Source organism: Mirounga leonina, unplaced genomic scaffold (assembly GCF_011800145.1).
Source record: "Mirounga leonina isolate KUSES-001 unplaced genomic scaffold, KU_Mleo_1.0 Mir_166, whole genome shotgun sequence".
In the NCBI taxonomy this organism is placed as follows: Eukaryota; Metazoa; Chordata; class Mammalia; order Carnivora; family Phocidae; genus Mirounga; species Mirounga leonina.
The window spans coordinates 57,620-73,163 of NW_023270418.1; the positions used below are offsets into that span (position 1 = coordinate 57,620).

The window sequence follows — 15,544 nt, forward strand, 5'->3', positions numbered from 1 at the left end:
TGTTTTCTTTTTAAGTTTTTATTTAAATTCCAGTTAGCATATGGTGCAATATTAGTTTTCAGGTGTACAGTTTTTTTTTTTTTTTTAAGATTTTATTAATTTATTTGAGAGAGGCCGAGATCACTACCTGAGCCAGAGGCGGCCACTTTGAGTAAGCCACCCAGGCGCTCCTACAACTTAGTGATGCAGTACTTACATATTACAAGTGCACTCCTTTAAAAATATTTATGGGTTGAATAAATATTTTTTTTCTAAGAAAAGTTAAACTAAAATGAAAGTTATAGAGAGGAGTTTAAGATGAAATCTAGGCAATGATGCTTGTCTTTGCGATACTGTGGCACTAAGTACGTTTGATTCTTGGTAATTAAGGAGTTGTCAAAAACCATGGTTTGTGTGAATTTTCACAATGTTCAGTAATAAATGCTGACTCTAGACATTCTTTCAAATCAATAGTTTGAAATAGTCTGATGTATGTTCTGCAGAAGGGTTTTATAGAATGAGAGATTCAGAAGTAATAATAGAGTCCTTACTTTTATGGAGTTTCCAGTGAGGTTTGAGAGGTCACCGAATGAGGCCTTGGCAGAAGTATAGGATTTGGGTTATCAGGGGAGGTTAGGTTAGGGACATGACTTAGGTAAGGAACAGCAGGGATAGAAATGAACTTGATCTTACGTGAAAAGTAATGAAGATTAAATTTCGGTATGCCTTGAAGTTGGTAGAAAGGTGGAGAGAAAGTTGTAAAAAAAAATTCGTCTGAGTCTAAAGTGGGAGACTGATGAATGTGTTACTCTGAATTTTGTGCTGTGGTCAGATCTTTTCCTGTACTACAAGGGGACTAGTCAAACTGTCCAAATAGGGGCAATTTCAATACTAAGTTTTCAAGTTGATCTTTTTTGAGAGATACTTAATAACCAAAATGTTTTGATCCTACTCTTGGTAGCTACAGATGAGGGTTGACCAGATGAATTTCATAGCTACATAAGGGATGAAATATTGTAGAATTATTTTCACAAATGGCCAAAGCAAACAGACTGCTTTCTTATGTCTTTTATAATTAACATAGGCTGTAGAAATTTAGCAGTCTTTTACTAGCACAGGAGAAAACAGGTTAGTAAAACCAAAATAAAGAGTACAGAAGTAAACCCAAATACATGGAGGAATTAAATAAACATATGATAAACATGGTATTTCAGAATCCATGGGAAACAACAGATTATTCTACAAATGGTGTTGGGAGGACTGATTAGTAAAAAGAAACTCAGATTCCTTATTCCAAAATAAATACTAAGTGGATCAAAGACTTAAGCAAATAATTAATCCACAGAAGAATAAACAGTAAGGGAATAATTAAAACCAAACACCACCAAATGAGAAGAAAAAGTATTTGCAACACATATAATAAATTAGTCCTACTTATTTGGTGGAAGAATAGTAAAATACACCATTTTCACCTGCCAGACTATTAAAAACTAGAAGTTCAGTAATACTGAAAGATGGTCAGAGTGTAGGAAAACAGGTACTCTGTAAGTGGTTGGTGAGAAAATGAGTTCAACCACTTGTAGAGTAGTCATCTCTAGGAATTGGAAGTTCTTGGTGGGAAGCCTTCATATTTTACCCTCTGCAGAGCTGTACTTTTTCAATAATGTTCATTACTTTTGTAAGAAAAACTTACCATAAAAAGTACTGTGTTGATAATTACAGGCAAAGTTACAAGAGTCCATTGAATATGAAGACTTGGGGAAAAATAATTCCATAAAAACAATTGCACTAAACCTCAAGAAGTCAGATAGGTAAGTTTGGTCAATATTAACTTGAGGCACAACAGTTATATAACACAAATCACTGCAGAGTATATTCTGCAAGGATAGCACTCAAGTTTTAAATCCCTTTGTTACCATAAGAATACAGTATCTTTTTTCCTTGAAAATTTACTTTGCATTTCAGAAAAGGATGCTTAAATGATCAAGGCCAAGACAAAAATGTGGTTCTCTGTGCTATTTTCTTATTGCCCATATAGGAATTAAGTTATTTTACTCAAATCTGTTTAAATACATTATTATTTTTTGCTTTGGGGACATGGAGACTGCTAAAATATTTGAAGGACAAATGTTTATTCTGTGTGATTAGTAATTTCTTCTTTGCTAATCTTCAGGTATTATCACGGTCCAACTCCAATCCAGTCACTACAGTATGCAACAAGTCAGGACATTATTAATTCTTTTCAAAGTATTAGGCAAGAAATGGAAGCTTATACACCTAAATTAACTCAGGTAGGTGACTCGTACTGTTTGAAACCCAGAATTCCCATAGTTCTTTCCTCAGCTTATGAGCACAACCAAATTGAATTATATAAGCTGTTTTAATTGGGTTTAAAGACATATTTCTACAAATAAATTGAAAAAAAAATCAAGAGGTAGGGAAAAAAAGATATTTGGCATATTCCAGAAGTATCTAAAGTTAAGATGATATTGAAAAATAGATGAGTTTTGTGATTGCTCGTTTTTTTCCTTCCATATACACAGTGTTATTGGGAAAATTTCCCAGATTTCCAAAAAACTTGGACATCACTGTCTAGATATTCTGCATGATCTCAGACTAGAATATATAAAATTGAGCTTATTGTCTAGTCTTTATTTTTCCTTGTTTTTATTCCTACTTATTTTTTTTTAAAGATTTTATTTATTTATTTGTCAGAGAAGAGAGCACAAGCGGGGAGCGGCAGGCAGAGGGAGAAGCAGGCTCCCCGCTGAGCAGGGAGCCCGACGTGGGATTCGATCCCAGGACTCTGGGGTCATGACCTGAGCCAAAGGCAGACGTTTGGCTGACTGAGCCACCCAGGCATCCCTCTTATTCATACTTAAATTGATCAAGAAGTTCTGTCTGTTCTTCAGTATTTCTTGACTCCTTGGTTTAGGCAAACGGGATCAGGTTTCCACAATACCACTACAAGTTAGCTTTCTAAAAACATAAATTTAATCTTATCACCCTGCAGCTTAAAACTGTTTTAAAACTTAAGTTTTAAAACTTAAAATTTTTACTGCCCCCTTTCATTGCAATAGTAATTGAATGCCTTTGTCTGGTGAGCCAGAGCCTTTATGGTCTGGCCCTAATCCACATCTCAGTTTCAGTCCCAGCCATATCTTCACCATTCCCTTCCACACATAATCAAGAGTCTTCTCTCCAGCCTAAAACGGTAAACTACCTAGAAAACAGAGAAGGCTCAGGCTTTCTCTCTTCTTAGAATGCCCTTAGCCTGTTTCTGCCCCTGAGGAACTAATAATTATCCAAAACTCAGCTCAAATTTCATTGTCTCTGTAAAGCAATCCTCAACATGCCCAGTAACAAGTTTGGGGTGGGGGGCGTGTCTGTTTTTGTAAACCCTGAGGCAGAGTTCATTCATGTCTTGTAGTGCTTGTCACATATTTGTAACTTATTTTTTACTTTTTATTTTGAAGTAAACTCAGATTTATAGAAAGTTGGAAAAAAAAAAGTTTTCTGGCCCATTTTGAGAGTAGAAACTCTGAAGTATTTCAGTTTGTATTTCCTAAAACAAGATACTCTCATAAATAACACAGTATAATTACAGAAATGATAAGTTAACATTGATAGAGAGCATTATTACCGAACCTTTAGGTCTTAAAAAATTTTACCAGTTGTACCATCGGTGTCCCTTACAGCAAAGAAAACTCTTTTTGGTCCAGCATCTAAGTCAGGTTCATAAGTTGCATTTAGTTCTCATGTCTTTTTAGTCTCCTTTCAGATGGAATCATTTTTTCAACCTTTCTTTGTTTTTCATGATCTTGATATTTGAGTAAAAGCCAGTTTTTTGTAAAATGCCCTCAATTTGAGTTTCTCTAATGTTTCTTCATGATTAGATTCATGTTAGGCGTTTTTGGCAGGAATACCACAGTGAGGTGTCCCTCAGTGTATCATATCAGGAGGCGCGTATTTATTTTTCCTAACTTCTGATCACTTGGGTAAGGTAGTATCTACCTGGTTTCTCCACCAAAAAGTTACTGTTTTTCCCCTTGTAATGAGTTTTGTTGTTTTTTTTTAAGATTTTATTTATTTATTTGAGAGAGGGAGAATGAGAGATAGAGAGCACTAGAGGGAAGAGGGTCAGAGGGAGAAGCAGATTCCCTGCTGAGCAGGGAGCCCGATGTGGGACTCGATCCTGGGACTCGAGGATCATGACCTGAGCCGAAGGCAGTCAGTCGCTCAACCAACTGAGCCACCTAGGTGCCCTGTAATAAGTTACCTTGGGAGATACTTTAAGACTATGTAAATATTCAGGCACCTGGGTGGCTCCGTCATTGGGCGTCTGCCTTCGGCTCAGGTCAGGTCCCAAGCAGGGTCCTGGGATCAAGCCCTGCATTGGGTTCCCTGCTCAGGGGGAAGCCTGCTTCTCCCTCTCCCTCTCCCCCTGCTTGTGTTCCCTTTCTTGCTGTGTTTCTGTCAAATAAATAAATCTTTAAAAAAAAAACAAAAAACTGTAAATATTTCTTATCAAACTTTTATCCATTAGTTTTTTAGAATCCAGTGATGATTCTTACCAAAAACAATTATTACTGTAGTGGTGGTTAAATGGTTATCTATTTTTTGTTTTCCAAGAGAGTGAGCAAGTGCACAAGCGATGGGAGGGGCAGAGGGAGAGAATCTTAAGCAGGCTCCACACGGAGCACAGAGCCTGACACAGGGCTTGATCTCACGACCCAGAAAGCATGACCTAAGCTGAAGTCAAAGAGTCGGACGCCCAACCGACTGAGCCACCCAAGTGACCCAAGTGGTGATTTTCTGATTCCATCATCCCTCCTACATTTGTCATTTGACACTTTGCCAAGACGAAGAGCTTCCCTTTCCTTCTTACGTATTTATTTATATCAGAATGGATTCATGGGTTCTTACATTATTCTATGGGTTATGAACTGTTGCTGTTTTTTTGTTAAACCAAGGTATGATATACATACCGTAAGTTTCCTGCAAATTTTAATAAACATACACAGTTGTGTAACCATTGACACAATCAAGTAAAAAAAGCAGTTTTGTCACCCCCCAGAAATGTACCCATGTGTCTTTGCAATTAGACCCTTCCCAGGCCCCTCAGGCTGGCTCCTGTATCTTTCTGACGATGGCTTCATCAATTTTTTTTTTTTAAAGATTTTATTTATTTATTTATTTGAGAGAGAGAGAATGAGAGAGAGCACATGAGAGGGGGGAGGGTCAGAGGGAGAAGCAGACTCCCTGCCAAGCAGGGAGCCCAATGCGGGACTCGATCCAGGGACTCCAGGATCATGACCTGAGCCGAAGGCAGTCGCTCAACCAACTGAGCCACCCAGGCGCCCTTATCAATTTTTGAGTACCTTACTTTATGGAACAGTGAGATAGATGTTCTGGGTTCATCTTATGCTTTCTCTGCCCCAGCCACAGAATCTTCTTTAGTGCTGGGTAGATGTAGAAACCAAGATCTGGGGGTGCCTGGGTGGCTCAGTTGGTTAAGCATCCCACTCTTGGCTGGCATCATGGTATCAGGGTTGCGAGATCGAGCCCCGCATCAGGCTCTGCACTCAGCACGGAGTCTGCCTCGGATTCTCTCTCTCTGTGTAGAATAAATAAATAAATCCTTAAAAAAAAAAGAAAGAAAGAAAGAAAAGAAACCAAGACCTGGGTGCAGTGTACTCGTTTCTGTTGGGGTATCATTTGCTGCTGGTGTTAGTGTCCCTTCCACGGGCAGAGCTGAGAAATACATGTATGTATATATATGCACACATAATAAGTTTGGGATTATTTGACTATTATTTCTTTCTGGAATGTAATTGTCCAACATCTGGCCCTTGGGCCCAAGTAGACCGTCCTAACTTTTTTAAGCTGTGTTCAATCTTAGATACTTAAATTCTTCCCCAAACCTACTGTGCATCCCAAAAATGATTTCATATCTGAGACCCATGAATTGAGATAGGAAGGCCCAAGAAGTTATCTGTCCTTGGGTGTGTATACCTGAGTGCAGCCCGTAGCTAATCAGCAAACTCAGCAATCACTGAAGCTTCTGGTTCTGACACATCATAACATTTCTGACAAAGGGAAATAGAAATAGCATGAGTTCCCATGTTCCCTTGACTCATGGTTGTCATGTCCTGTACTCTTACAGCAAGTTGAAAATTTGTTCTCATCCAGTCCATATACACATGGATTTCTACTTATAAAAACATCATTGAAAAGCCATAGACATACTAACCCTGCACTTGAGCTATTCGCCAAATGATTTGTTCCTCTATAACCACAGTGCCTGGCACTTGTTAGGCAGTCACTGAATAGATAGGTCACTTATTTTCCTAACTGTTGATACTGATCTAGTGGGGAGTATTTTTTTTCCCCTTTTGGCTAGGTATATTCACTTCCTTGGAAAAATGACAAATGATCTATTTCTGCTCTGCTGAGGGTTTTTTTTTTTTTCCGCTAACTGCCAGCAAGTATACATGTTGTTAACATGTTGTTTTACGTGTTTTCTTAAACTCAGTTTTACCTTCAGTGATAGGAGTTCACAAATTGAGTTGGTGCTTAAGAAAGGGCTCTACTAGGCAGAAGTGTGAGTTTTGAGATCTAGAGACTTGCCTAGTATTGCTGGAAGCCTGGTAGGTATTCTGTTTGTGTGTGCACTGAAATCATTCACTCTGGCTGCTGTAAATTATGTATTGTGATGCAGGAATAAAGATGGACGCTGTAAAACTGAAACAGGAAGTAAGAAAGATGGCAGGAAGAGGAAAACCACTTTGTGTGTCTTCATTTTTCAGGTTCTCTCAAGTAGTGCTGCCAGTGGTACGATCACAACCCTGTCACCCGGAGGAGCACTCATGCAGGGGGGCGCTCAGCAAGCCGTAAACCGTACGTGCGGGGGCCACTTTCTCACTTACGTAAGCTCTAAAGAGCGAGTTGGGAGCAATGCTAAAGTAATTAGTTTGTTTTTTCTCTGGAGCATTTCTGGAACTTGTGTTTTTATGCACACAGATCCTGAGATCTGTTTAGACAAGAGCTTAGATTTCATAATTATCTTAATATTACAAACAGTAGTACATTGTTAGTCTCCCTATATCATACTAAAATACTTAGTTTTTTACTTTCTTTTTTACTTTCCGACCTCTTAGAATAAAGGGAAACCTGAAAATTGCTCCAGAATCTCAGAGAATTAAAATTTAAATTAAGACCTGTTAGTCACAAAATCATTAACTTATCTCAGGATAGCACATCCTGGTTTGGCATTGGCCAAGTGCACATGTTCAGATTTATTCTGTGGTTGTTGTTTCAGAGATTGTACATATGTGAAAACTCATCCAGTTCTTTCTTCTGCAGAGATGGTGCCAAATGATATTCAGTCTGAATTGAAACATCTTTATGTGGCTGTTGGGGAACTTCTACGGCACTTCTGGTCCTGCTTTCCTGTTAATACGCCATTCCTAGAAGAAAAGGTCAGAGTTGATTCCAAACACAGCTAGCTCTGTGGTAGTGTGACTTTGAACTGTTATTTTGAAATTAGAAAATTGTATTGAGTGTTTACTGTGTGCTAAACACTCGGATAGCTCCTTGCATACATTAATTTAAGCCTACAGCATCTTTTTTTTTTTTTTAAGATTTTTTATTTTTTATTTATTTGAGAGAGAGAGCATGAGAGGGGGTAGGGTCAGAGGGAGAAGCAGACTCCTTGCCAAGCAGGGGCCCCATATGGGACTTGATCCCAGGACTCCAGGATCATGACCTGAGCCAAAGGCAGTCGCTTAACCAACTGAGCCACCCAGGCGCCCAAGCCTACAGCATCTTAATGGAGTAGATATTGAAACTCATTTTATAGATGAAGAAACTTGAAATCCAGACCATGCTGTAACTTATCTTAAAACTTGTGTCTAGGTGTAAGCCACTAGGAGCAATTAGGAGCAATTAAAAACAGAGACCCAAAAAAATTATATCAGTAAAATTATTTGGTATATTTTTTAGAGATAATGAAATTCAAACTGAGATTGACAACAAATATAGCACTAGCTGTTTAATAACACTAAAACCTTTTTAACCAATTAAAGGAGAGTTGACAAATGGGAAAATATAGTATTGGTAATAATAGTGTAAGTATATAGGTTGCTCTTTTAAACAACCCTTAAGAGAAAAGGTTAAATACCCCATTAAAAATAATAGACAAGAGACTTTTAACAGGCACCTCACTAAAGAATGAAGCTGGCTCAGTAAACCTAAGGAAATTTTCATACACACTAGTATTCAAATAAATTATCTTTAAAACTACAGTGAAAGAGTATTTTTTAAATCTGTGGTTTTTAAAAGAACAGAAAATTTAAAATTATCAGTGATGACCGGGTTGCTAAGAGTCCTTTCTTCCATTACTCTTACTACCTTTTTAAAAAATGCTTTGCCCCAGAAATTCAATGTTTAGGAATTTAACCTAAGGAAATAATTAAGAATATTTAGCAATAGAGATGTTCCTCTACCACTGTCTCTGAAAGAAAATGTGGAAGTGGCCTGTCTACCAGAAGAGGTTTAATTAAGAAGCATTTGCGGGGCACCTGGGTGGCTCAGTCGCTAAGCGTCTGCCTTGGGCTCAGGTCATGGTCCCAGGGTCCTGGGATCGAGCCTCGCGTCGGGTTCCCTGCTCAGTGGGAAGCCTGCTTCTCCCTCTCCCACTCCCCCTGCTTGTGTTCCTGCTTTCGCTATCTCTGTCAAATAAATAAATAAAAATCTTAAAAAAAAAAAAAAAAAAAAATTTGCTATGCATACATTGAAATACAGTGCATACATTGAAATACAGTGCATCCATTTTTAAATGATGACTTATGCAAGTATTTAATGACTGAAAGATGTTCACGTTAAGTGAAATTTTAAAACCGTATAATAAATGCATTTATACACATACACAAAAAATATTGAGAGGGATATGAATTATGAACCAAAGTGCTCCTGAATCACTGAGTGGTGGTAGATCTTGCTTCTCTGCCTGAAGCCAGTTAATGTAGTAAAAAAAAAAAAGCAACCTTCCTATGTGTGTTTTTCTCTTGCTCCCTGTAGGTTCTTTGGAATTTCTCTGTAATTTATTATTTCTATCATTTTTTGTAGGTAGTAAAAATGAAAAGTAATTTGGAACGATTTCAAGTTACGAAGCTCTGCCCATTCCAAGAAAAAATCCGGAGACAGTATTTAAGCACAAATGTAAGGCAACAATGTGACTTTGGCCTGATTTTCTTTCTCTGTGTTGCAAAAGGATGAAATTAACTTTGTTTTCATGTGAATGAGTAGATACATTTGGGGGATTTATTTTTTTTCTGTTGCTCAGAGTATAATTTTCTTTTAGGTTTTTTGTTTGGGGTTTTTTTGTTTTGTTTTGGGTGGGGGTTTTTTTGTTTTGTTTTTTTGGGGGTTTTTTTGGTAATCTGTGCACCGAGTGTGGAGTTCTCACTCATGACCCGAGATCAAGAGTGGCATGCTCTTCCAACTAAGCCAGCCAGGTGCCCCTCAGAGTACTATTTTTTAAATGCAAAATGTACCATACGTTCAGAAGAGTGTATAAAATACCTAACACTTTTTAAAACAATAAAACAAGTACCCACGAATCATCATAAGAAATGGAACAAAACCAGAACCCATAAGTATTCCCTATCAAGTTGCCTACCCCTCCTTCGCACTCTTCCAGGCCACAACTAACCCCAGCATTTATAATAATCAACTCCATGGGGTTGGTTGGTTTGTTCACTTAAAACACTGTCTCCATGGTGGGGCCATGGAACTCAACCCCACATCAAGAGTTGCATGCTCTACCAACTGAGCCAGCCAGGTGCCCCAATCATCTCCACACTTTATTTTATAGATTTAGAACCTATGTGTATGTTCCTAAAAAATTACTATTTTGAAAACCTGAGGAGCAAGCACAAACCTAACCCTGCAAAGAAAGGCAGAATTGCTCCTCTGTAACAGTAAACCTTATGGTTGCTGCCTAATGGTCTGCATTTAGTATTTCAATAAGTAGATTACTCAAAAGGGGGAGTTCTACAATTGAAAGCTGAAAATTCTTCACCAGTAAGGTTTTTGGTGTTTATTCCCTAAATGTTCCAAGTGGTTTTTCTCAAAATATAACAGTAATACTTAACAATCAGGAAAGAAGCTTGAAATACCTTCCTACGTGAGAGCAAGGACAACACATAGGTTTCAGTTCATGTGCCTTCTTGATTGTAACTGCCTGGAGCACTGTGGTAAAATGGATTCTGAGGCCATGTGCATGCATTACCTCAAAGATGTTGCAGGTTTGGCTCCAGATCACTGCAAAATAAAGTGATTCAAATGAATTTTTCTGTTTCCCAGTGCATGTAAAAGATTTATACTCTCCTATAGTCTGTTAAGTGTTGCAGTAACATTACAGCTTAAAAAACATTGTATATCTTTTTTTTTTAAGATTATTTATTTATTTGAGAGCGTGAGAGAGAGCACAAGCAGGGAGGAGAGGGAGAAGCAGGGAGCCCCATGCGGGGCTTGATCCCAGGACCCCGAGATCACAACCTCAGCCAAAGGCAGACACACAACCGACTGAGTCACTCTTCTACGTCCCTTAATTAAAAAATATGGTTAAAATTGCTATCCACCTGAGTTTTCAGAGAGTCATAATCTTTTGCTGGTGAAGGGTCTTACCTCTGTGTTGGTGGCTGCTGAAGGTTGGGGTGGCTGTGGCAGTTTCTTAAAATAAGACAACAGTGAAGTTTGCTGCATCAATTGACTATTCCTTTCATGAACAATTTCTTTGTGGCATGCAATGCTGTGTGTTAGTATTTCATCCATATTAGGACTTCTTCAGACTCAGTCCTCTCAAACCCTGCTGCTGCTTTACCAACTAAGCTTATATAATATTCTAAATGCCCTGTTGTCATTTCTCAACAGTCTTCACAGCATCTTTACCAGGAGTAGATTCCATCTCAAGAAACTACTTTCTTTGCTCAGCCCTGAGAAACAACTCATCCCTTCAAGTTTTATTATGAGATGGCAGCCATTCAGTCACACGTTCAAGCTCCACTTCTCATTCTAGTTCTCTTGCTTTTTCCACCACCCTGCCGTTACTTCCTCCACTGAAGTCTTGAACCATTCAAAATTAACCATGAGGGTTGGAATCCGCTTCTTCCAAATTCTGTTAATGTTGATATTTTGACCTCTTCCAGTGAATCACGAATATGCTTAATGGCACCTAGAATGGTGAATCCTTTCCAGAAGGTTTTCATTTTACTTTGCCTAGATCCCTCAGAGGAATCCCTATCTATGGCATTTGTAGCCTTAGGAGAATTGTATTTCTTAAATAATAAGACTTAGAAGTCAAAATTACTCCTTAACTCATGGGCTACAGAATGAATGTTGGGTTAACAGGCATGAAAACAACATTCATCTTGTCCATCTCCATCAGAGCTCTTGGGTGACCAGGTGCATTGTCAGTGAGCAGTAATATTTTGAAAGGAATCTTTCTAAGTAGGTCTCGATAGTGGGCTTAATATTCACTAAACCATGTTATAAACAGATGTGCTATTTCATCCAGGTTTTGTTCCATTTATAGAGCACAGATGGAAGAGATTTAGCATAATTCTTAACAGCCGTAGGATAATTGAATGGTGAGCATTGGCTAAAACTTAAAGTCACCAACTGCATTAGCTCCTAATAAAGGAATCAGCCTGTCCTTTGAAGTTTTGAAGCCTAGCATTGACTTCTCTCTAGCTATGAAAGTCCTAGATGGCATCTTCCAGTAGAAGGCTGTTTTGTCTATATTGGAAAGCTGTTGGTTAGTGTAGCTACTGCCTTCATTAATTAACTTAGCTAGATCTTCTGGATAACTCGCCACACCTTATACATCAGCACTTGCTGCTTCACCTTGCACTTTTCTATTATGGACACTGCTTCTTTCCTTAAACCTCGTGACTCAACTTCTGCTGGCTTCGGACTTTTCTTCTGCAGCTTCTTCACTTCTCTCAGCCTTCATAGAACTGAGGAGAGTTAGGGCCTTCCTCTACATTAGTCTTTGGCTAAAGGGAATGTTGTGGCTGATGTGGGCTTCTATCCAGACCACTAAAACTTCCTATCAGCAATAAGGCTGTTTTGCTTTCTTACCATTCATTCATATGTTCACTGGAATAACAGTTTTTTTCAAGAACTTTTCCTTTGCATTCACAACTTGGCTAACTGGCACAGGGAAGCTTAGCTTTCAGCCTGTCTCAGCTTTCAACACACCTTCCTCACTAAGCTTCATCATGTCTAGCTTTTGATTTAAAGTGTGAGATGTGTGACTCTTCCTTTCACTTGGACACTTAAAGGCCATTGTAGGGTTATTGGCCTAGTTTCAATATTGTGTGTCAGCGAATGGGGAATCCTGAGGCGAGGGAGAGACGGGGGAAACAGCCAGTTAGTGGAGCAGTCAGAACACAGTTATCGATTAAGTTCACCGTCTTACAGGCATGATTTGTGGTGCCCCAGAGCAATGGCAGAAACATCAAAGTCACACTGGTTACAGGTGACCATAACAATATAATAATGAAAAAGTTTAAAATGTTGCAAGAATTACCAAATGTGACACAGAATGAGCAAATGCTGCTGAGAAAATGGCACTGATAGACTTGATCAGTGCAGTGTTGTCACAAACCTTCAGTTTGTAAAAAAAAAAAAAAAAAAATACACTGAAAAGCACGATACAATGTTGCATAATAAAGCAAGGTATTCCTGTACCACCTGACACAAGGATACGACCTTCATCTCTTCTAATTGGTACTATGGAGCCACTGTGCCCATCAAGCAAAATAAATGATTTTTATATACTTTCCAGACAGAACTAAATAACATAATACCCCATCCCCCAATAATGGTAACAGATGGGGTAAATAAGAGTGTTTTGTTTTGTTTTTTTAATTCTATCTCAGGCTGGATCTAAGGCATTGACATGCTAAAAGGATTTAGGACTTTCTGTCCCTAACCACATACTGCCAGAACTGACTTGCAGACTTTATAAGACTGTACTTCAACCACATAAACACTGTCCATCTCCGAAGAAACATACTCTGAAGACATTCTCCTCTAGGAGTCATTAGCAACTTAGATCATTGTGTTCCTATTGACTGCTAGTTATATCCATGACAAGAGTAAAATCCTTTGCTACTCAAGATATGTAGTCCTTACCTAAGGTATAACATAGTACTTATGTGAAGCATTAACACCATTTAGATTTTCTTTAATCTACTGAGTTAAATTGAAATTCCATAACATTGGAGCTGGAAAACTCTATTAAAAACTTAGGAAACTGCTAAATAAAATCTTTTAAAAGGGGCGGGGAGGCGCCTGGGTGGCTCAGTCGTTAAGTGTCTGCCTTCAGCTCAGGTCATGAGGGGTCCTGGGGTCCTGGGATTGAGCCCCACATCGGGCTCCCTGCTCAGCAGGAAGCCTGCTTCTCCCTCTCCCACTCCCCCTGCTTGTGTTCCATCTCTTGCTGTGTCTCTCTGTCAAATAAATAAATTTAAAAAATAATAAAATAAAATAAAAATTTAGGAAAGTGCTTCACAAGATTGGCTATGCAGCAGAATTAGCTACAGGAGCTTTTGAACATTAGAGATTCCAGATCTCATCCCAGACCTGCTACATCAGAATCTTCAGGAGAGGGCGCCTGGGTGGCTCAGTTGGTTAAGCGACTGCCTTCAGCTCAGGTCATGATCCTGGAGTCCCGGGATCGAGTCCCATATCGGGCTCCTTGCTCAGCAGGGAGTCTGCTTCTCCCTCTGACCCTCCCCCCTCTCATGTGCTCTCTCTCTCTCAAATAAATAAATAAAATCTTTAAAAAAAAAAAAAGAATCTTCAGGAGAGTAAGGCATTTTTTCACAAGTTCTGTAAAATGTTGATGCCACCATACTGGCCTTAGTTGACAGACTAATGTTTAAATCTAGAAATCATCAGTTTAGTACACCTCCTTCGTTTGACAGAAGAAACTGAGGCCTAGAGCCCAATTTCAACTTCCATGTTGTCCTATTGCTGGTTAATGACAGGGAAGACACTCCAACCCAGACAGAACAGGCGAATTTCCAGCCGCTGTCCCACCGTCTCTTACCTTTTATACAAATTGTGTCTGAAAATACCTTCACAGAGGGTTTACAGGTTTCCTCACAGGGGTAATACAACTGAGCTTGGAAACTGCACTCTGGAAACTGCACTCTGAAGTATGTGCCAGATCTGGATCAGAAGCATTAGCTTCCCCAGTCTTTGCCCAGTTATTGCTTAAGTGTCTGGCTCTGTTTTTCAGTTGGTAAGTCACATTGAAGAGATGCTGCAGACGGCCTACAACAAGCTCCACAAGTGGCAGTCGCGGCGTCTGATGAAGAAAACGTGAAGTATCTGTGGCTCTTGCAGGCTCTGTGAAATTAAGAGAACTGTGACCTGCAGTGACTCTGGAAACCTGGCCTGAGACATGCCAATGATCACCCAGAAGTGACAAACATCTGCCCCATGCCAGCTCTCGGAGCTGGTGCTGTTGTACTTGCACATTGTGAACTGAAAGGAAAGGAACTGTGACTAAACTCAAAGCTGGGGAGGTAAATTAAGGCAGAACCAAAATGAGCTAAGTTGCAGGTATATATATATATATGTATACGTGTATATACACATATATACATATACACATATATATTTTAAAGAGACACTGTTTACTGCAGTTACTCAGGAACTGCTTTTGATTCACATTAAGCTGCTTTCAGAAATTTAAAAAAAAAACTTTTTAAAAGGGTGCATTGATAAAATCTGAGGTTTTTTTTTTCTTTGTAAATTTTTTTCCTAAGTTTATGGCACAGGGTACACCTTAAGTATTTCTCCTCCATCCTCCACTTGGATCCTCAAGCTGTACTGAATTCTAGTTGTACCTTACATCAGCAAGTTGAGAGTACTTTAAAGTAAAGCAGAAGGAGACTGTTGCTCAACCATCAGGAAACAGTTATAGTCAGAAGACATCATTGGTCCTGTGTTTCCTACGGAAATAAGAAACAATAAATGTTGCACTGAATGTTTGTGGTTTGGAGTCCCTAAATGATTAAGAGGGAACATATTTGCAGAAAGTTGCGTGGGGTTTTTTTATGCAGAATTTTGTCAGAAGACAATGGCGCTGCATGTTTTTCTTTGAGTGCAAATGTACATTGCTAAGATTTTTTTTTTTTAAGATGGCATGTGCTTTGAAAAGAGGAAATTGCATTTTTAAGAGTTTAAAAAATCTTACGAGTGAAAAATATAAGAAATCTTACTTATTTTCACCTCTTTAGAAAAAAATAAAAGATGTTTCTCATATCTCCTTTTCTCCAGTATCTGACTGTTACTGTCCTTGGCGAATCGATAGTCATTGCATAGTGACTGAAAAGCCTAAATGCAAAAAAAAAAAAAAAAAAGGTACTTTCTTGTTTCTGGAATTATGCCATATTTTGTTCCTAACAGGATCAAATTCACTGTTTATCTAAAACTTTATAGATGTCTTATATTAAAAATTACAGAAAAAAGTAAAACTTTT

At 38.6% G+C, this 15,544-nt stretch overlaps 1 protein-coding gene across 2 annotated transcripts in view; it reads left to right on the forward strand.

The window, feature by feature from the left end:
- The window catches only part of GTF2H1 (general transcription factor IIH subunit 1), a 38,340-nt gene extending 23,099 nt beyond the window's left edge, over positions 1–15,241 (forward strand). Inside the window, exons 10-15 of one of the 2 annotated variants that reach the window (XM_035012418.1) lie at positions 1,702–1,790; positions 2,153–2,270; positions 6,789–6,879; positions 7,345–7,460; positions 9,109–9,201; positions 14,297–15,241. In XM_035012418.1, coding sequence (XP_034868309.1) covers positions 1,702–1,790; positions 2,153–2,270; positions 6,789–6,879; positions 7,345–7,460; positions 9,109–9,201; positions 14,297–14,383 — 594 coding nt within the window. In that variant the 3' untranslated portion in view covers positions 14,384–15,241. The remainder of the gene's footprint in view (positions 1–1,701; positions 1,791–2,152; positions 2,271–6,788; positions 6,880–7,344; positions 7,461–9,108; positions 9,202–14,296) is intronic. The other variant, XM_035012419.1, reaches the window with a different exon arrangement.
- The last annotated feature ends 303 nt before the right edge of the window (positions 15,242–15,544 follow it).